This window comes from Liolophura sinensis, chromosome 6 (genome assembly GCF_032854445.1).
Source record: "Liolophura sinensis isolate JHLJ2023 chromosome 6, CUHK_Ljap_v2, whole genome shotgun sequence".
In the NCBI taxonomy this organism is placed as follows: Eukaryota; Metazoa; Mollusca; class Polyplacophora; order Chitonida; family Chitonidae; genus Liolophura; species Liolophura sinensis.
Window position 1 is genome coordinate 80,993,335 of NC_088300.1, and position 23,664 is coordinate 81,016,998.

The following is a 23,664-nucleotide window of genomic DNA, read 5'->3' on the forward strand; positions in this document are numbered from 1 at the left end:
TCACTGAGAAGGGTGTCATGGTTGGTGTCCTTTGCATGATACTTCAGTGGCTGCAACACTTTGGCGACATGGACTCGCCTCGCCACAAAAACACGTAGTACATGTACATGCACCTAATGGCATCTCATCATCATAGTTAGGGATCCAGGAGCCTCTCACCTATGCTGTTGCTGTGAGTTCAAGTCCAGCTCATGATGGCTTCTGCTCTGGCTACATGTGGAAAAGTCTGTCAGATTGACCATCAGCCTGGTCAAGTGTTTCCCCAACCCCGGTATCCGCCCACTGTATTGCTGGCCGTCAAGTGCAATATTCTTGAATACGGCGTAAAACACCAATCAAATTAATAAATAAAAAAATCCTAGGTGGTAACAAGGCAGTAAAGGGAGTGACTAATACATCTGACTGTAATGAGATTGGTACTCGGATCTAGTTAGCAACAGATTTTAGATCTGTACAGGGATTGAGACATCTCTGAATACCAGATCTGACCAGTGAGATTGGTATTATCTCAGATCAAGTCAGTGCAAAATAGGGAGTGGATTCTAGATCTTACCAGGGAGGCTGGTATTATCTCAGATCTAGTTAGTGACAAGTCGGAATAATGGGGTGCAGATTCTAGACCTGACCAATGAGATTGGTATTATCTCAGATCTAGTTAGTGACAAGTCGGTGTAACAGGGAACAGATTCTAGACCTGACCAGTGAGATTGGTATTATCTCAGATCTAGTTAGTGACAAGTCGGTATAACAGGGAACAGATTCTAGACCTGACCAGTGAGATTGGTATTATCTCAGACCTAGGTAGTGACAAGTCAGTGCAAAATAGGGAGTGGATTCTAGATCTGACCAGTGAGACTGGTACATCTCAGATCTGGTTAGAGACAAATCAGTATGATAGGGGGCAGATTCTGGACCTGACCAGTGAGATTGGTATTGTCAGATCTAATTAGTGACAAGTCAGTGCAAAATAGGGAGTGGATTCTAGATCTGACCAGTGAGACTGGTATATCTCAAATCTGGTTAGAGACAAATCAGTATATCTCAGGTCTAGTTAATGACCAGTCAGAATAATGGGGTGCAGATTCTAGACCTGACCAATGAGATTGATATTATCTCAGATCTAGTTGATGACAAATCAGTATGATGGGGTGCAGATTCTAGACCTGACCAATGAGATTGGTATTATCTCAGATCTAATAAGTGACAAGTCGGTATAACAGGGAACAGATTCTAGACCTGACCAGTGAGATTAGTATTATCTCAGATCTAGTTAGTGACAAGTCAGTATAACAGGGAACAGATTCTAGACCTGACCAGTGAGATTGGTATTGTCTCAGATCTGGTTAGCATTAAATCAGTATAGGGAATGTCTAGTAGATCTGACGGTAGTGAGACTGGAACTACATCAAAAATAGTCAGCAACGGGTCTGGTGAAGAGATTTGACATTTGTGAAATTATGACATCCATTGTTTCCTTACATTCGTCCTTATAAACAAGTCTGGAATTTCAATACCTGTGAAATTCAAGCAGTGTTAACTTGAAGCAAGGGAGATAACTGAGATCAGTTAAAGCCTGGCTGTCTTACCGTGCAAAGTTAGACTGGATATGGATTATCAACAAACACACTGACATTTTACACCGTGGTAAAGTTTATTCTTTAACACATAACCTTTACTTACAGCTGATAAATAATAGAACTGCACACAGGTACAACTTTGCACAACGTGAATAGAAAAAATACGACAATAATTGATGATATTTGTGAATGTTTTACAACTATAATGCTGATCACCTACACTTACTGTGCTCAACAATACAAGTACTCATCTCCCAACTGGTGGCTCATACTCAATACTCTTTCTTTCATTAATATTCACAAAGAATAACCCACAGAACACCCAAGTATTTCACAAAATTTTCAGGAAATACAAGTACTTCATGTTCTCAAAAAAAGTACAAGAACGGATAAATATACTATCAACCAAAGCAAAATGTTTCATGATAAACAAAAGGAATATATTCTTAATTCCACAATTAGTGGTAAGTATTAAACTCAATACCTAACCAAAACATAAGCTCCAAATACGAAGAGATGTGTACAGGAGTAGTACCATAAAAATATATGTGAACAAGGAGCATTAAGAAACAGAGGAAAATGCAAGTTGAGCAACAGCTCTGATATACCTGCAGGAGACAGTCAAAGTACATTTTCATTATGCAATGTCAACTGACATACAAATACACCAAATCACAGAAACACAACCTGGTCATGACGAGATTTGTACACTTGATTTATCTATTCTGTTCATGTACCACGTGTTCAAGGTAACTACACAATAGTGATGGCCATTCTGTTCATGTACCACGTGGTCAAGATAACTACACAATTGTGATGGCCAATCTGTTCATGGACCACGTGCTCAAGATAACTACACAATTGTGATGGCCAATCTGTTCATGTACCACGTGTTCAAGATAACTACACAACCGTGATGTCCAATCTGTTCATGTACCACATGTTCAAGATAACTACACAACCGTGATGTCCAATCTGTTCATGTACCACGTGTTCAAGATAACTACACAACCGTGATGTCCAATCTGTTCGTGTACCACATGTTCAAGATAACTACACAATCGTGATGTCCAATCTGTTCATGTACCACATGTGAAGTGACAATATGAGTATGTACACAGATTAAGGGATTTGTCATTTTTATGCTGCACACATTTTTTTTAGCAATACTAACTTTGACATCTGCACATAAGTGTGGTATCTGATGTTGTAATGTAGCTGGACAGCACTTGATTTCAGAAACACAGACCATTATTCAGCAGCTGATTGTCAACACCACACAAATGGCATAGCAAAGGGAGACCAAAGTTTGAGTTTCAGTATCACTGATTGCAGGTAATTGTTTGGCAGTGGTAATGTACGATGATATACGCTTTACATCTCAAACGAAATTCTTCAGTATGGCTAACAACAATCACAATAAATAAATCAAACTCTATTTCAATTATTTTTTCATTATGTTTAAAAAATTCACATCTTCGCTCTGGAAAACACAGTAATATTGATATTCTAGTACAGACTACAACACCCTGTAAAATGAACATGTTTTCCAATGAAGAATATAAATACACATGAACAAATGAAAACAGTGAAAAACGGATGACTGGTGGTAATGTATGTAAAAATGCATACTAATAACAGAGTACCAGTTCAAGATGGACAATAGTAAGACTGCTGGAAATTTAACCACTGTTTTGTATTTTATATTTTAAAAAGCAATGACAAAATCTAGAAATTATTCTGACAATCTGCAATATGAGTTTGAAAGCAACTTATTGTACCGTGAAAAATGTACACATACATGCAGTTTTACCTCTTTTTTAAAATTCAGTAAGAAATGCTTTTCTAATTTACAAACCACAGATGTACTTTATCTACATTTGCACATTACAGCATGTATGGATTAGATATATAATGACATGCAACAGTAAAATTGGTGATGTTATACTTCCATACTGCCCCTGACTTGTGTTCAACAAATCAGAGGTTAGAATATCACAGATTTTATGTGAAGTCATAACTCCATGCTCATATGCACAAATCAATTACATCATAACTGACACTTGCATGTTGAATTAAAAACCGCATGTACACAAGTCAGATGACAAGCAGAGTGCCTGGTACACATTACACTTGCTATTTCTCCTTCTTGTGCTCCTGAATGTCTCCACTGCCATGAGCGACTCCGTTGTGAGCTGCCTTCCCATTGGACACGCTGCCATTCTGTGTTTTGCCCTTCTCTATCGCCTACAATAAAACAGGAGTATATTACATGTCATGGAGATATGTAATTACCTTTTTGTTACTTATCTGAACAGTCAATCTAATGTGCGATAAACACGATTAGCATGGTACTTAACAGACAGATCGTCTCTTCTAACTATACAGCTGATAACTGTAAACAAATCACCAGTCTATAAAGGATACTTTTAAACTGTAAGTTTAATGTATACTTTCACCGGCATTTCTTTACATAATTGTCCCACGACTCATTGGTACTCAGAGAAAGGCCAAATTTTCACAAGTCTAACAAACTGAAGTTCACAAGTCATGCATTCAAGACTGACACGGTTCATACAGTACCAGTATGAACGGTGAAATCCAGCTCTATCTGTTATGATTATACGTGTACAATAACAGATCTAATGACCTGTAGGATGGCAGTCAGTTTTATGGGTTGAGGAAACCTACTGTGTCTGGGGAAAACCTACTGTGCCTGGGGAAAACCTACTGTGCCTGTGTCTGGGGAAAACCTACTGTGCCTGGGGAAAACCTACTGTGCCTGGGGAAAACCTACTGTGCCTGTGTCTGGGGAAAACCTACTGTGCCTGGGGAAAACCTACTGTGTCTGGGGAAAACCTACTGTGCCTGTGTCTGGGGAAAACCTACTGTGCCTGGGGAAAACCTACTGTGCCTGGGGAAAACCTACTGTGCCTGTGTCTGGGGAAAACCTACTGTGCCTGGGGAAAACCTACTGTGTCTGGGGAAAATCTACTGTGTCTGGGGAAAACCTACTGTGCCTGTGTCTGGGGAAAACCTACTGTGCCTGGGGAAAACCTACTGTGCCTGGGGAAAACCTACTGTGCCTGGGGAAAACCTACTGTGCCTGTGTCTGGGGAAAACCTACTGTGCCTGGGGAAAACCTACTGTGCCTGGGGAAAACCTACTGTGTCTGGGGAAAACCTACTGTGCCTGGGGAAAACCTACTGTGCCTGGGGAAAACCTACTGTGCCTGTGTCTGGGGAAAACCTACTGTGCCTGGGGAAAACCTACTGTGTCTGGGGAAAACCTACTGTGCCTGGGGAAAACCTACTGTGCCTGGGGAAAACCACTGATCGTGTCATGTACAGACTGTTCTAGGCCATATTGGAGGACAAATTGTCTTCAATTAATGTCATGACTGCGCAAATTCCCACATGAGCATCTTAAACTGTTTGTTGTCACACATCCCTCCCCCCCACCAAACAGTGAAAGTACGAAATATACCAAACTACTGTCCAAGACCGGGTTGGAACCCAAACCTAGTGTCTCCTAGCAGCTGAATTCTTCTATGACGATCATTCTGGTTTACAAACTTATCTCTAAATATGGAATAACCATTATTTGCCACAGAGAGGTTAATTTATCTGACTTGTTTTCTTTGATTATACAAACTGGCAGTTTCCTGCGTGAAGGTAATTTCATATTCACTACTTTTCCCCTCAGCTCTATCTTTTAAATTATTTGTTAAGCACAATAACTATGGGGATAACACTGCTGAAAGACAAACCCTTTACCTTTTTCCGGGAGGATTTGATGTACGTTTGTACATAGAAATTCAAAAACAGCAGTAGGATGGTGAATGCGTAGAAAATTAGCGCCCAGTGCATCCAGGCAGGGAAGTTACATCCCCAGAACAAAGAGCGTGCCGTATGTGCAATGCCCGTCACGAACTGAATCTAAAATCATCAGCAAAAGGAAGAAGACATTAGCATTAAAGGTGTAACAGATTCATCATTTACCTGTTGCTTTCTGTCAGCCTTGATGTAAGCTTGTGTGTAAAAGTTGAGGAATAAAGTAATTATGGTGACTCCGTAAGCGACGGCTGACCATTGCATCCAGCGTGGAAAGTCACAGTCAGAGTAGAGCGAGTTGAAGCCGTAAACCATGCCTACAAAGAACTGTGTCTGGTCCGGAGAAACGGGGGACAAAGTGGAAACAGTCACTGGTTAGTTCATCTACTAAGCAATGGACATCGGTCAAGACAAGGCAAAAAACAACGTAGGTGGGCAACATTTACTATACCTCAATAGGCATGTCCCTTAGCTACCTGTACTACTGCTTTAATAAAATACCTACAGGTATTCAAGTTTCTGGTATCTTCTGCTTTCCAAACATGCTTCATTGAAGGTGTGAAAGGTTTTGGTCTGGAGAGTTCAACCACAACAAAGCCTGGCAGAATTCCTGCTATTTTTAATAAAACCTCAAGATTTCCGGTGTTGTAGCTTGCTTAATCTCAGTGCTCAGGAAGGATGTATTAATTTGTTAGAAAGTTGTAATACTTGTTCCCTAAACTCCAAACACCACCACCCCCACCTCCCACCCTCCACCCTAGCGTTAGAGTGTTAGGAACAAGATTGCTGTTTACAGGTGTCACAAACACACGGGTTATACGCAAAACCAGAAGTGAGTTAGAACATGTGAAGGTGGGTTATGAGTGTGCAGTGGTACAAGCTGGGTACCTGCATATAATAACTGTCTATAGGGGTGTGCCCAGCAGGTACCCAGCTTGTACCACTGCACACACCTCACTAACAGCTGTCTATATGGGGTGTTCAGATACCCAGTTTGTACCACTACACACACCTCACTAACAGCTGTCTATATGGGGTGTTCAGGTACCCAGTTTGTACCACTACAAACACCTCACTAACAGCTGTCTCTATGGGTGTTTAGGTACCCAGTTTGTACCACTACAAACACCTCACTAACAGCTGTCTATATGGGTGTTCAGGTACCCAGCTTGTACCACTACAAACACCTCACTAACAGCTGTCTATATGGGGTGTTCAGGTACCCAGTTTGTACCACTACAAACACCTCACTAACAGCTGTCTATATGGGGTGTCCAGGTACCCAGTTTGTACCACTACACACACCTCACTAACAGCTGTCTATATGGGGTGTTCAGGTACCCAGTTTGTACCACTACACACACCTCACTAACAGCTGTCTATATGGGGTGTTCAGGTACCCAGTTTGTACCACTACACACACCTCACTAACAGCTGTCTATATGGGGTGTTCAGGTACCCAGCTTGTACCACTACACACACCTCCCTAACAGCTGTCTATATGGGGTGTTCAGGTACCCAGTTTGTACCACTACACACACCTCACTAACAGCTGTCTATATGGGGTGTTCAGGTACCCAGTTTGTACCACTACACACACCTCACTAACAGCTGTCTATATGGGGTGTTCAGGTACCCAGTTTGTACCACTACACACACCTCACTAACAGCTGTCTCTATGGGGTGTTCAGGTACCCAGTTTGTACCACTACAAACACCTCACTAACAGCTGTCTCTATGGGTGTTCAGGTACCCAGTTTGTACCACTACAAACACCTCACTAACAGCTGTCTATATGGGGTGTTCAGGTACCCAGTTTGTACCACTACACACACCTCACTAACAGCTGTCTATATGGGGTGTTCAGATACCCAGCTTGTACCACTACACACACCTCACTAACAGCTCTTTACAGCAGACTCATACTCAAATCCATAGAAGCATGCAGAGTTTCAGAGAACAGAAGCAAAGAGTGAGAAAAGAAAGAAGAGACTAAGAGAAAAAACAAGCCTACAAAGTATTCTATTAAGTCAAAGAGGGAACAAAAATAAGAGGTTGGGGCTCATCTGTCAGACCACAGTTCTTTGTAATAGTGGGGAAAGGCATAGTCGCTTCTTGTCAGAAATTCAGACATTATTTTTTCATTTACAGGTATACGAGATAACTGTGTGAAATCAAAGCGCCTTAACTAGCAATATGGCAGGTGAAATAAACTACACGCAACTAAAAACACCTCAAAAGAATTAGAGAAAAATGAGAAAATCCGAGAATGTCAGAAGCCAAATGAACCAGGCCCTGCATGTATTCTCCTCAGTTTTTTGGGTAACAATAAATTACAATTTTGAAGAGGCCAGCTTAATACATGGCCATGCAATTAGAGTGAGTATAGCAACACCAAATCATACTCAGCATTTGAACACTGACTTTCATAATAACTATATAATGCAACAAGTAAGAAGATAAATGATAAGGGTTTCAAACAATTAAAAAAGAAATAATTGATAATGAAACACAAAGTACACACCAGAAAACAACAAGTAAGCATCAAAATAACAATACAACAACATCATTGTTAACATGAGAGAACAGTACCATTCCACTGGGCATTTCATCATACCTTCACTGCAGACCTTTCATCAGTCACAGTGTTTATACCTGGTTACACATTACACACTGACTATCAATCACATGCGACATTGTCCACCTCAATTATAACAAAATATTTGACATTCTTTAAAGATCAATTCTTGCACAAATTGCTGCTGATACACTTCTTCTGTTATTTTCACATAGAAAACATTCAACCTTATGTTATAGCTTAATAAAGGTGAGCTGTATTAAGTTAACTGGTCTTTGATCTGAACTGAAAGTTATCAAAATAAACACATGGATATATTATGTTTTTCACTTATTTTATGTACATGTATGCAATCTGTAATATGGCCAGAAATAAACCATACAAATCTAGACAGTCTTTAATCTCTTGTAAACACCCTGGCTTGCTCCTATTGGATTTTTGGGAACTTTGTGACATCAAAGTGGGCCTGGATCATGTCTGTGACCATCATCAATGGCATCACCAATGATGTCATCAAGTTAAAAAAACAAAGTCAGATAAGCAATGAACATTTTCTGTACAATAATGAGCAAGCTCATTATAGACTGTCGTCCAGCTTTGTGGGATGTATGTCTATCCAAACAACAGCTACAAGGTATGTATACTCAGAGAAAATATCAGAAAAATGGAATTCAGTCATGCCCATGTCTTTACTCGGATCATTTTCAGATTAAAATCAAAACCCTTCGCAGTTCACAATGAAATCGTTTTATGCAGAGAAGTTTGATTTCACAACATATATGTGTTAATGTTTAATGAATTATTATGTAAGATCATTTACTGATTTGTTCCACAAAAAGTAAAACAAAACAAAAAAAAACATTCTCTCTGAAGAAATTCGGGAGTCTAAAATGTAACATTAGCATGCAACAACTAAAATCCCTCAGCAACATGAAATACTTAACACCTCATGCAATGCACACGTGGTAATAACACTGATTTGGTTCAAGATAAAATGTACAAAAAACTGACATTCTGTTTACAAGTGGAGGTTATCTTCTAATTCTAGGTTGAAAGCACGATGGTTGTTTTGCCAGCATGTACACAAACCCTTACCCAGCTCAGGCAGAAAATCTATAACAACATTACTGAAGCACAATTTATCCTTCTTTCTCATCACCCTAAAGGAACAAAGTAGAGCAAATCTACCTGTGCTACTGCCTAATATCAAAGAATACACAAAGCTCGTAATTGGGTGAATGACAGACTAAAGATAGAACTTTTCAATGAAAAGCACAAAATGTAATTATCATAGCATTTGTAAAACTAATGGAGGAAAAAAAGACAACCTTAACAAAATTAAACAGATAAAAGGGGAAAGTGGGTCATGAAATTTACTGAGAAGTGTAATATCTTGTTTGTACCCAGGTGATGAGACGCCCAAACCCTGGAGACCAACAACATCAAACACATCACATGTATCAGGTGTCGGCTGAACAACATTGATAATTAACATATAAATTAGGAATTTGTACGAACAGGTTTGTGATTCAAACAACAGAGATGTGAACATGTTTCAGCGTGACTCACCAGCTGGAGTTTGGTCAGGGATTTGTATTAACAGATTTGTGATTCAAACAACAGAGATGTGAACATGTTTCAGCGTGACTCACCAGCTGGAGTTTGGTCAGGGATTTGTATGAACAGATTTGTGATTCAAACCACAGAGATGTGAACATGTTTCAGCATGACTCACCAGCTGGAGTTTGGTCAGGGATTTGTATGAACATGTTTCAGCGTGACTCACCAGCTGGAGTTTGGTCATGGATTTGTATGAACATGTTTTAGGGTGACTCACCAGGTGGAGCGTGGTCAGGGATTTGTATGAACATGTTTCAGCGTGATTCACCAGCTGTAGTTTGGTCAGGGATTTGTATGAACATGTTTCAGCGTGACTCACCAGCTGGAGTTTGGTCAGGGATTTGTATGAACATGTTTCAGCGTGACTCACCAGCTGGAGTTTGGTCATGGATTTGTATGAACAGATTTGTGATTCAAACAACAGAGATGTAAACATGTTTCAGCGTGACTCACCAGCTGGAGTTTGGTCATGGATTTGTATGAACATGTTTTAGGGTGACTCACCAGGTGGAGCGTGGTCAGGGATTTGTATGAACATGTTTCAGCGTGATTCACCAGCTGTAGTTTGGTCAGGGATTTGTATGAACATGTTTCAGCGTGACTCACCAGCTGGAGTTTGGTCAGGGATTTGTATGAACATGTTTCAGCGTGACTCACCAGCTGGAGTTTGGTCAGGGATTTGTATGAACAGATTTGTGATTCAAACAACAGAGATGTAAACATGTTTCAGCGTGACTCACCAGCTGGAGTTTGGTCAGTGATTTGTATGAACATGTTTCAGCGTGACTCACCAGCTGGAGTTTGATCAGGGATTTCTATGAACATGTTTCAGCGTGACTCACCAGCTGGAGTTTGGTCATGGATTTGTATGAACATGTTTCAGGGTGACTCACCAGGTGGAGCGTGGTCAGGGATTTGTATGAACATGTTTCAGCGTGATTCACCAGCTGGAGTTTGGTCAGGGATTTGTATGAACATGTTTCAGCGTGATTCACCAGCTGGAGTTTGGTCAGGGATTTGTATGAACATGTTTCAGCGTGACTCACCAGCAGGAGTTTGGTCAGGGATTTGTATGAACAGATTTGTGATTCAAACAACAGAGATGTGAACATGTTTCAGCGTGATTCACCAGCTGGAGTTTGGTCAGGGATTTGTATGAACATGTTTTAGCGTGACTCACCAGGTGGAGCGTGGTCAGGGATTTGTATGAACATGTTTCAGCGTGATTCACCAGCTGGAGTTTGGTCAGGGATTTGCATGAACAGATTTGTGATTCAAACAACAGAGATGTGAACATGTTTCGGCGTGACACACCAGCTGGAATTTGGTCAGGGATTTGTATGAACAGATTTGTGATTCAAACAACAGAGATGTGAACATGTTTCAGCATGGCTCACCAGCTGGAGTTTGATCAGGGATTTGTATCAACATGTTTTAGCATGACTCACCAGCTGGAGTTTGGTCAGGGATTTGTATGAACATGTTTCAGCGTGACTCACCAGCTGGAGTTTGGTCATGGATTTGTATGAACATGTTTCAGCGTGACTCACCCGCTGGAGTTTGGTCAGTGATTTGTATGAACATGTTTCAGCGTGACTCACCAGCTGGAGTTTGGTCAGGGATTTGTATGAACATGTTTCAGCGTGACTCACCAGCTGGAGTTTGGTCAGGGATTTGTATGAACATGTTTCAGCGTGACTCACCAGCTGGAGTTTGGTCAGTGATTTGTATGAACATGTTTCAGCGTGACTCACCAGCTGGAGTTTGGTCAGTGATTTGTATGAACATGTTTCAGCGTGACTCACCAGCTGGAGTTTGGTCAGGGATTTGTATGAACATGTTTTAGCGTGACTCACCAGCTGGAGTTTGGTCAGGGATTTGTATGAACATGTTTCAGCGTGACTCACCAGCTGGAGTTTGGTCAGGGATTTGTATGAACATGTTTCAGCGTGACTCACCAGCTGGAGTTTGGTCAGGGATTTGTATGAACATGTTTCAGCGTGACTCACCAGCTGAAGTTTGGTCAGGGATTTGTATGAACATGTTTTAGCGTGACTCACCAGCTGGAGTTTGGTCAGGTAGCGCTTCCACCAGAGGTACTTCTGAAACTGTGGTCCCAGAGCCGAGACTCCATAGTACGTATACATCACAACATGGATGAAAGAGTTCAGCATGGCACCGAAGAAAGCTGAAAAACATGAAAACACAGATTCAACACCTGTGTTCACATAACCCCACTGTCATCACATCGTAATCTGTAATTCATAACAATAACAAATTACCCGATCTGGGATTACATCAACTGGAAGTGGACCGAATTTCGCAAGATTTTTCTCTGGTAACATACATAGACTTTGTAGAAAGTTTAAAATACCCCCTGATTCATATGATCAGTTAGGCTGTATTTCATGCAGACAAACAATTTTAACTTGTGCAATCAGATGGTAGCAGTTTTGACGCTTGTTCATCAAAGCTTAGCTTTTACAAATCTACCTGATAGCTAAGGGAGACCACTCCAATAAACTACTAACTCCACAGCTACAGTTTAGAGAACAAAGATTTCCAGTTTGATACAGGAAAAAGTGAAGTTGTCTTACACTGTCCTCCTGCGACCCACTTGACACCGATCCACCAGATAGGAAACATGGTCGCGTGATGATACACATGCAGAAATGACACCTGATTGTTTTTTTTCCGTAAAATGAAGAAAACTGTATCAAGCATTTCCACACATTTGGAGAAGTAAAACCACCACAAAGCCTTTGCTATCTGTAAAAACACAAACAATCAATTACATCACATGACGTTTTACAATGTTCTTTACTCAGGAAAATAAAATTAGGGTTTAATGCAAAAACAAAGCAACATTTATATGAAATTTAGTTTCAAAAAAATCAAAAATTTAATGAGAGTTGTTTTGTGTTTAAACATCATACTAATTCCGAATTTTGTAAAAACACTTTGATATAACCAACTCACCCTCATTTCATTCACATCGTACGTATAATTAACAGGCTGGCAATAATAACTATATCAAACTAATTCCGAATTTTGTAAAAACACTTTGATATAACCAACTCACCCTCATTTCATTCACATCGTACGTATAATTAACAGGCTGGCAATAATAACTATATCAAACTAATTCCGAATTTTGTAAAAACACTTTGATATAACCAACTCACCCTCATTTCATTCACATCGTACGTATAATTAACAGGCTGGCAATAATAACTATATCAAACTAATTCCGAATTTTGTAAAAACACTTTGATATAACCAACTCACCCTCATTTCATTCACATCGTACGTATAATTAACAGGCTGGCAATAATAACTATATCAAACTAATTCCGAATTTTGTAAAAACACTTTTATATAACCAACTCACCCTCATTTCATTCACATCGTACGTGTAATTAACAGGCTGGCAATAATAACTGTATCCCAGATTTGTGGACGCAATAATGATCTGAAACAGAATTACAAAATAAATACACGTACACCAAAATTCATAGTTCTAAAAAAAAGCCCCCTTGTAATGAAGGTTCTACTTACAATGGGCAAATTTTACACTTGAGGTCAACATCTAGAGCACAGAATTATGACACTGATTACCTGTTTCTGACAATGTACAGAAGACAGCAAAAATGACCAAGAGAATAACATATTTAACAATAATACTCCATCATGGTAACTTTAAAGCTATTTCGCATATGCCTTCAAGTTTTATCTTAATGTTTCAGGCCAATATTATATTTTTACTATTTACGTAGAGTCTATCTTCAGAGACAATACTGGAGATTTTTTGTAAAAAATTGGTAAGCACTAATCAGAGTGATTGCATTTCACCCACTATTTTGCAGTGACCAGTATTTTCTGGTTTAGCCTCTCTAATTAGAACACATATGAGAAGAGCAGTCTTTGACCAGGCACAATGCAAACCATCTGAGATCATACCTCTGTGAATATATGCAAATTCATGATGATTAGACACAAGTTGTAAAAGAAGAGTGTGTATTTGAATTTCAATGCTTCCCGACTCTCCATGATTTTGGGACCGATCCATACAATAAAGAGATAGAGGCCTGTGATGGCTAAAGTGGGCAGGTAACTCTGCATCAGAAACCAGTTGGCCACCCGTTCATCTGAAAGCAAACCAATGGGGGAGGCACTTGTGAATTCCCAGATGTCAGCTTTACAACAGATACTGTATTTACAGCTGTAACTGAAAAAAGATTTACCACAGGTACATGTATATATTTCCATCAAATAACATCAGCTTTAATAGAGGTAGTCGTGCAGCAATCAATATACCTTCATCACCTCCATCAGTTTTAATACAGGTAAATATACTTTACTCAAATCAACTTCAATACAGATATCATACAAATACCTTACAAACTTTTTTGATTGTCCATAAAACATTCACTACATTACACTTACATGTACTATTATAGTATATATGCCAGCAATGAATCGCATAGTACAAGCTTTATATAAAGAAAAACACGGGCTTTAATTTTTTGACATTAACCATATATGTAATGTCGCACTTCTATTACTAATCAATATGCAGAGCTACATATACTTGAGACAGGGATGTTGTATAGATGCAGGAGGTCATCGACGAGAGAACACAGATGTTACAGAGTTCTGGCTGTGTCCTAATGACCTCAACCATACCTGTGTCAGACAAAAAGGCACCTGGAAGTGTACAATGCCTCAGTGTATCATATGACACACCAGAAATGGTGACATACACCTGCACAGGTGCACAACTATAGAGTCCACTATATCATTACACTGCACCTAATCTGCATCTGCTGATCTGCAGTCCATTCAATAAATGCTACTGTGTGGGCTACATACTCCCGGCACTGCGGCTGATCCAGAACAACATCTGACCCTGTGATAGCTACACTAAGCAGGCACACAGTAAGAGTACATAGTTCGGATACCCTCAATGGTGCACGTCTTCAAGAACTTCAACAATAAGGTAACATTTAACACAAAATATCTGGCTTCATTCTATCAAAAATTAATACACCATTAAACTATTGCACAGTGAGATAACAATATGGGTCAAGGCATATATTTTGATACATGATTTAAATTTATAATTAGCTCAAGAACTGGAAAAAACCTATCTTACATGTGTAGTTCTGACTGGAAAGTCCTGAGGAATTTCTCACATATCAAGAATTGATTGAGAATGAAAACCATACAGAGCTCATGTCTATAGATGTGTATGCTGAAACCTGACGGTTGTACTACTGATATAACTGACATCCACTAATCATCACTGACAAAACGTGATCCTTCGGGAAGATGGAAGGAGAAAGTGAGATCATTACCTGACATGGAATGGGCCTTGTTGTAGAAGGTTTGAAAATGGTGAATCTTGTCCATAATGAGATCCATGGTTAAAAATTATACCTGTGTCACCTGAAACAACAGAAATGTCACAAATTATACCTATGTCACATGAAACAACAGAAACGTCACAAATTATACCTGTGTCACCTGAAACAACAGAAACGTCACACATTATACCTATGTCACCTGAAACAACAGAAACGTCACAAATTATACCTGTGTCACCTGAAACAGAAACATCACAAATTATACCTGTGTCGCCCGAAACAACAGAAACATCACAAATTATACCTGTGTCACCTGAACAACAGAAATGTCACAAATTATACCCGTGTCACCTGAAACAACAGAAATGTCACAAATTATACCTGTGTCACCCGAAACAACAGAAATGTCACAAATTCGATACAATATACCTGTTTGATTAACAGCAATTTTCACAGATTCAGAAATTTTCATTTGTAGAACAAAAGATTACCCAGTGATAATAACACACACGTTACTACAGTGTACGCTCTATCAAAACAGATCTAACACGAACCGGTGAGTCATAATGTAAAGAGCACTGATTTCCAGACAAGACTAACAACCTCAAGTAACTATGAGCCTATAAGTAACTTGTAGATTTTCCTCATACATCATGCTATTGACAAATGTGCATGTACCTCTGCAATGTGCATGTACCTCTGCAATGTGCACGTACCTCTGCTATGTGCACGAACCTGTCACAGGGTCTGATAGATGTGTGCATGTGCAGACACCACAGACTCAAAACTTAAAGTCACACATGTAGAATGTGTCAAAGGGTGGTTATACACAGAGGTGTACTTTTTTGCATTTTCAACTTCAGTACATGTTTTTTTTTTATCCACCAATGTTGTATGTTTTATTCCAAAGTATCATTGTAATTAGCATATTGTACTTGAATAAAATTCACAATTATAACTCTGTGGGTTCTCCAGATAAATACTTTGAGCAAGAAATGCGTTGATTTCTTAGCTTATTCTTCGCGACGAAGTTTGACATGCACTGACAATGTCTTTTCGACCTCCGTTTTTTCATTGCCACGAATGCCTTACCTTGGTCTTTTATACATTCCATAGCAAATGAAATCGCGTTTTTTGGGGTGATTAGCAAATAAAACACGTTTATCTGGTGTTTCCTTGGAAAATATTGGTTCCAGTTAGTTGTTAGTTGGACGAACATTGTCCGTCATCCCCTAAATAAATCTTTGAATGTTCTATTTTGAGAAAGAAATAAAAGTTACTTGAAATTTTTGAAGTCACTGTGTCTTGTTTGTTGATGTTTTTAATGTGATCAGTCAAGAATGGTCTTGCTTTCCGTTGTTTTCGAGAAAAGACAATTAAAAAGAATGTACTTCGCTTTCTGTCCGAAGTTACGCCCAACAAACAGGTGTGTGTAAACCCCAATAAACCAGGCTATTTATAGAAAACGTGCGGTCTACGTCATCAGTTCGGCACCTAAATGTCATTTCCACCAGCGTCTCTGTTGACAAGCAGATGACAAGATGGCTCGATGGAAGTTAAGGGAGTCTGTCAAGGTAAGTTCCGCTTTCAACTGATGTTACGGGCGACACACGTAATTATGATACCATAATAACGGTCTTAGTACCCCATGTAAGATTTGTAGCGGTCCCCAACTTCGAAATTTGCCAGTTTCTTGCTGTTTGCTGATGAGTTTCAAGCGTAGGTGTTGTGCAAAATGGTTCGTTTGGCTAAATTTTGAGTCGGGCGTAACAATTAGACGGACAATAGATTTGTCGGGCGTAACAATTAGACGGACAATAGATTTGTCGGACGTAACAACTTGACGGAGGGCACTTGCGTCGGACATAACATCCTGACGGAATTACATTGTGTTGGACAAACATTTGATGGATTTTTCGTTATGTGGGATTAACCGACCAAAAACGGACGGAAATCAACTGGCTTTGAGTGAGGACAGGTGTGATAAACAAACTGCAATAAATATAAACCTCTCTTTTAGTTTAAAAGATACTATACCATAGATTATTGGCCAAAAGTCTATCAGTGCTAATCAAGCTAACGTTTTTGTATTTGTGGGGAATAGCCGAACTCAAATCAAATAAAAAAAATAAAAACAAAAAACATTAAAACTGGCATGTATAGTATTATATTTTGTTAAACTGATATTAAAGTTGGGAAAGTCTATAATTCGACCAGAATGATTACCATTTTTTTTTTCAAAAATCTGTGGTATAGTACCTTCAGGTTTCATAATCCATAGAGACAACAATAGTTCTTGCAATATTTCATGACGACATGGATTATGGCATCTGCAAATTCAGTTTACAGATGTTTATTTTAATTCTTTTCTGTTTTATATAAGATATAAGAAAAATTAAGACTGATGGAATTTATGGTATTCTGTTTTTTCAAACACTTCCTTAAACTAACTTGATTATTGTTCCCCTTTTTTCCACATTTTGTCCCCTTTTTTTACACATTTGGAGACCAGTTCATGGGTTAATATGAGATTGATGGGCAGTGAATTAAAAACATAACAGTATGTGGGAAGGTCTGTCAGCAACTTGGTCGTGGGTTTCCCTGGGTGCCGCCAGATTTCCTTTCACCCTAATTCTGGTTGTGTAAGTGAGATATACCCGAGTACAGTGTAAGACAACAATCAAATTAATAAATATAAACATAACATAGAACTCAGAACAACACAAAACATTTTTTTAACTTATTCCTGGTGTTTTTTCCAGACACCAGGAGATTCTGGTCAAGCTCATAAAAAGACAACAAATGCCAAAAGATGCAAAGCTTACAGACAAAAGGCAAAGGACGTCAGAACAACTAAGAAAAAAACTGTTCCGAAGTAACAGGACTGAGGAACAAAAAGTACACGATCGGGAACTAGCTCGACTTCGGATGGCCAAAAAACGAGCGTTAGACAAACAGACGGAAACACACGCACAAGCAAAAAAATCTGTAGCAGCGCCAAGCACTAGGAAAAAGAAATTAGAGCAACGTCAAAAGTGGAGAGAAGCTCAACAAAAGTACAGGTGAAAAAACTTTTGATTTTTCCCTTTTTTCTTTTACTGTTTATGAAAATTTTTAAGAGATTCTGTTCTAAATTCATGGACCTTCTAATTCAAGTGAAATATTGACTGACTGACTGTCATTTCATTCATAATTCCTGACAATTCCTTTCTCCTAACTGAACTTGGACCCAGAGCTGAAGTAAAATACAATTCCACATGTGTACACTTTTAGCACACCTTTATTGCTCAAAAGATCAACCATATTTACTGAAATGTGTAAAGCTATCCTGTATTTTTTGTCAACAGAATGAACATGAGTGGCCAAAAAAAGAGGCGTGTGAGAGAGAAAGACAGGGAGACAAAGGCGGCTTGCAGGGAACTGGCCAAGAAGTCGTCAGTTAATTACTTGATGGACCAACCGGACACTACATACAGCACACCTAGTGCACAAAGAAAGGCAGTTAGCAGGGTGAAAAGTGCTTTTCCCAACAGTGCATCGAAATTCAGCTCTGTGCTCCATGGGCTGATTAAAAGTGCATGCCGTACACCAAGAAAAAGAAAACTCCTGCACGAGTCTGGTGTAATTTTGATGCCCAATAAGAAGCGAAGAATTGAGTTTTTGGAATGCACAATGACCACATTTAAGGAGTATTATCAGAAATTGAAGGAATCAAGGAAATCCAAAGACACAAAGCAACGACATGTACTGGGTAGTCATGTAGCTCGAATGAAAAACCACAAGAGAAAATGCTGGGAAATGGGAATTCGGGGTGCAACACTTATTAAATGGTCAAAGCTTGATGAAGCTACCATGAAGATCCACATTCCCACACATGAAGCTGTGCAAAACTTCTACATGAAGCCTTACATCTGGTACATTCATTCAGGCAAAAAAGCTGTACTCAAGCGATTAAATAAACAAAGACAAACAATGACCAGAACCCTTCGGTCTGCATATGAAATTTACAAGTCTGAAAATCCGAATATAAAACTGTCCTACAGCAAATTTACTAAACTCAGACCTAAGCATGTTCAAACTCAAGACCGTGGTAAGTTTTTTACATGCTTATGTGAAAAGTGTGTAAATATAGAAATGAAGCTGAAGGCAATCAACTCAACAGGTGAAAGACAGTTGGGGAATAAGTACGAAGCAACAGGGATCACACTGTGTGATTACCCCAAAGGCTCTCTGCCAAACATAAAATGTGCGAAAAGGCAATGCCATCAGTGTGGCACCAAAAAGTTGAAAGAACGGCTTCACTCAGAACTGTCATCTAAGGCACAAGTCATGTGTCTGCATGTTTCAGGTGGTTGATGCTCCTGCAGAATATGAAGATCCACCGAAAGGCACCTTCTATGCACACTATTTCCATCCCAGTATCAACAACCAAGATGAATGGACAATGGACAAAACCATACACCTTATTACTGTCGATGAGGTGGTCCATAGCCTGACACCCCCAGACATTCTTTCTCATGGACAACGTGTCATGTATATTTTTGAGGACTTTTAATTTACACAGTCTTCTTCCCATCAGCAAGGTCAGGAGATCCAGGTTCAAGCCAGTATAATGTGACTGGGTGGGGTGTCATGTTTGGTGTCTTTGGCATGATGTTCCAGTGGCGGCATGGACTCGCCCTGCCACAAGAAGACACACTATATATGCCCACACCAGAAGGACTCCTCGTTGTCATATGACTGAAATACTGTTAAGTATGACGTTAAACCCCAGGCGCTCACTTACTCCTGTCAGCAAGATGGATAATGCGTTTATAGGCTACGTTAACACCCTTTCTTCACTGTACATTTGAAAGTCTTCAGAAAACTGCTCTTTCGACAGACAACAGCATTGTGATCCAAGTACCTCTGCCAGGGCATTTTCAGCCAATCATCGATCGTTCGGTATAAGTGGGCATTTCCTTATTTAGAAGTAGCTCTAGATAGCTGTACACCTTCACTACCACTATGGGGTGGAACATTCTATTTGATTCTTGTGTAGTAGTGCCAGAGTTCTGCCATCTCGCACCTCAGGCACTTTTCCCATGTCTCCTTTGAAAGAACAGGCCAACACAAATATGCATGCTACAATCATGGAGGCCTTGCCTTGATTCCTTTGGAAGAAAATCATCACCCCACATTCAAATAAAAACGACGCCATGTTTATGGCGGCTCCCCGTCTTCGGTTAGCACTTTCGGTTGGGCCGCATACAACAAAGTAACAAATCTGACACCTTTCTATTTTCCTCAGTTTTGGTTCAAATTCCTGATTTAGTCGTACGCATCCCAATCAGAAGTGCTAGTAGAAGATGGGGAGCCATCATAAACAAAAACAATCAAAGGATTTAGGGTAAATGCCAATCATACCAACTGAAAATTGGAGTTCTCTAACATACTGAACACAAGCTATAATGGAATTTAAAAAGCAACAAGGAAAAGGCAACAAACTCCAACGTTGGTAGCTGTCGAGTAAAGAATGAAGCAAAATTAGCATGCTGTGGTTGAGTAGTTGGTACAGAACAGGAGGCTAAAATAATTATTGACACACTTTCATATGTTGTTTGCTTCCTACAATAGTGGAAAGAATAGTTCTCACTTTATACCAATATCCAATTTATGTGTTCGTCCAACATCTAAGTTGTCCGTCTTATGTTCGTCCAACATATATTTTGTTTTTTTCAAGTGTTTATTTTATGGACAAGATCAGTTTTCAGGCATTTTTTTTTTATGAAATCATTCTACTAGCAACTGTTTACATTTTCTTAACCAGCTGCATTTAAGGGCAATATTATTAGGGCAATATTATTTGGACATTTGGAGAGGACATTGTCCGTCTTGTGTTCGTCCAACATAAAGTAGGTATTTCTGTAAAACATACTAATTCAGAAATTTTTGCAGACTTCTTTACTTCAGAATTGGTTTGCACTCTCAAACAAATGCATTTTTAATAAACTTTTCCATGAAAAGCTATTATTGTGTATGAAATTCACTTGTGTGTCTGTCAATGTTCATCCAACATACTAAAACCATCTACTATTCTCGGAATGTTATAGGTCAACAGGGCTGCTTAGTTATCTAATAGATATGCTTTTCAGAAAATATAATGATTATTTTATGTGAAAAACAATTGATAATGTGAATCATGGTATTTTGAAAATTTTTTCAATTGTCACACGTCATGGTACACCTTTGCATATAAGCACCCCAAAGTTACTGACTTAAAACTGAACACACCCAATGTCACCAGTGCAGACTGTGTCACAGCTACCAACTCAGAACTTAGCATGCCCACTGTCACCAGTGCAGACTGTGTCACAGCTACCGACTCAGAACTTAGCATACCCAATGTCATGAATGTACTGAAAAAAAACCCAAACTATCAATGTGGAATTTGAGGATTTTTTAGCTGTGTCTTACATGAAAAATATGACCCTTGGGTCCATAAAATCTTTAGTTTTCAAGTTTTTCACTTAAATTTTGGGGGGAAATGTGTGAAATTTTTGGTTTTCACAAACATATTTATGTGAATTTTATACCCTTGTTTTCTGCATGTCAGCTTGTTTTCTGCATGTCAGCTTGTTTTCTGCATTCCAGCGTGTTTTCTGCTTTCCAGCTTGTTTTCTGCATGCCAGCTTGTTTTCTGCTTTCCAGCTTGTTTTCTGCATGCCTGCTTGTTTTCTGCATTCCAGCTTTCAGTGGAGAGAAAACAAATGTCTGTGCTAAATTCATGTCATTGACAGCTCATCAGAGTTCACCAATGCCAGGTTTTTGTTCTATTCAAAACTTTAGATTACAGCACTGTCAGTTGGACACTAGGGAATACAGGCCAGTGCCGTACCTTGTGAGAGTAGCTGACTCCACAGATGTAGGCTTGATATTGTTACTAAAGCTCTATTAGCAGTTCCACAACTACAGTTATCTCCCTTTGTGTCCATTCTCTATTCCTGCTACATCAAATCATGAAGATTGTATTTTGATGTTATGCCTCCTCAACAGCTGTAAACCTACAAATACACATCCATGATGATGTCACCCTGGTGCACCTTATGTCTATGGATGGCATGCTGATTCGACAGTACTGGGTGTAGAGCTCACAACCATGTCACTGTTAGTGTACAAGACTGCTGAGGGTTCCAACACAACTAACATGTCATCACACAATTGCTGTTACATTGTTACAAATGAAAATCTTCTCAGCAAAAGTGACTTCTCAGGAAGGAATCATACACGTATTAAAGGGAGTGGGGGAGATGACAACTGCATGTTTCACGACAGATAGTTAAATGTATCTTTGAGCAACCACAAAGCTTGAAGTTAACCATTTCTGTCTGACCTGATGAGTGTAAATTACATGGGTGACCAACTGCTACATGCATACAGACCCACAGTAAATGCTACACTGCATCAAACAAGGTGAAATCTATGCCTCCATACATACAACTTAGTTATAATTAACCTTTTCTGACTCACTGCACCAAAACAAAACACACGAATGAAAATAAATTAAAAAAACACCGGGCATACAGAAGAACAGCATATGATAACAGGTTAATCAGAGAGATGGGGTACAGGATAGTCAGCTTTTCGACAAGAGTTCTTGCGCAATCTGACCTGTCTTGAGGTTCTCGTGAGTGTGTTCTGGACTTAACTTTTGAGTACATACTATATAGTGTGTCATGCAGGCTACTTAACCGTGCCAGTCGCATGGATGGCCTGGGTTGATCCAGTAAGCGAGGCTTTTACGTACACATGTTCAGAGCTGAATGTGTTTCACTGTGAATACGTCACACGTGTAGGGAATATACGATATGATGTACACAAAACAACTGTAAACGCTTGATGACAACTCCGTGCGTACACCCATACAGTTAACACCCCTACAGTTAACACCCCCGATCTGTCCCGTACACAAATCTCCGTCACATAGCCCTATTACACCGAGACATGTCTACAGTCCATGTGGTTTCGTTACAGTGGTACAATGTTCACGATGTGAACACACAGTTTTGCCGGCAACTTCCTTATCCATGTGCTTGCAGACGCCTTAACCACGCCTCGTTTCCCACTATATAGCCATTTCTCCGATTTTTCATGGATGTAAGAATTAAGTCGAGGTACTTACCTATAAAAATGATACATGGACAATCCCGCTAATGTCGACCCAGTATCGGTATAGTCAAGATATACCCTGAGAGGTAATGTTGCCACTGACTACGCGGGAACAAATTCCACCCCTGGAAACAGGTCAAAGGTTATCTTCAGATAACCAGCCAATCGCTGGCGTCGTCTCAGCGCGCACATGTTGTCACATGTCAAACGCATCTCGCTTGGACTTCGGCGTATCTGAACATGCATCTAGTATTACAGTAAGGCGTCTTACAGAAACTCAACAACTAATGTATGCTTCACTGACCTTGACTTGGTTAAGCACAAAAAGGAAAACCACAGTTCAAATGTACAATTAAACTGGTTTTGCTTGTGAAAGTCTCAAATATATAGCTGTGTAAGATCATAGGCGTTTGTAATACCGGTATTTGATACAGGCCTGTATGTAGCCTATGCGGCACCTGGATTGTGAGGATAAATCCATAGGCCTACAGCTATCATATTATTTGGCATATTATTTATTTTATTCCAACAGTATTGATATA

General features: G+C 39.5%; 2 protein-coding genes across 2 annotated transcripts; one reads left to right on the forward strand and one right to left on the reverse strand.

Annotated features, from left to right (window-relative positions):
- Nucleotides 1-1,643: 1,643 nt before the first annotated feature.
- Nucleotides 1,644-23,241, reverse strand: LOC135466791 (very long chain fatty acid elongase 4-like). The gene is made up of 8 exons (XM_064744478.1): nt 23,136-23,241; nt 14,966-15,056; nt 13,569-13,756; nt 13,000-13,080; nt 12,206-12,377; nt 11,669-11,796; nt 5,354-5,515; nt 1,644-3,824 (listed from the first exon to the last, which is right to left on the reverse strand). The coding sequence occupies exons 2-8, from the start codon at nt 15,030-15,032 to the stop codon at nt 3,714-3,716; spliced, it is 909 nt and encodes a 302-aa protein (XP_064600548.1). The 5' UTR covers nt 15,033-15,056; nt 23,136-23,241; the 3' UTR covers nt 1,644-3,713.
- Nucleotides 16,516-19,473, forward strand: LOC135467601 (uncharacterized). Its single transcript, XM_064745374.1, has 3 exons — nt 16,516-16,548; nt 17,744-18,036; nt 18,322-19,473. The coding sequence occupies exons 1-3, from the start codon at nt 16,516-16,518 to the stop codon at nt 19,328-19,330; spliced, it is 1,335 nt and encodes a 444-aa protein (XP_064601444.1). The 3' UTR covers nt 19,331-19,473.
- Nucleotides 23,242-23,664: the final 423 nt, after the last annotated feature.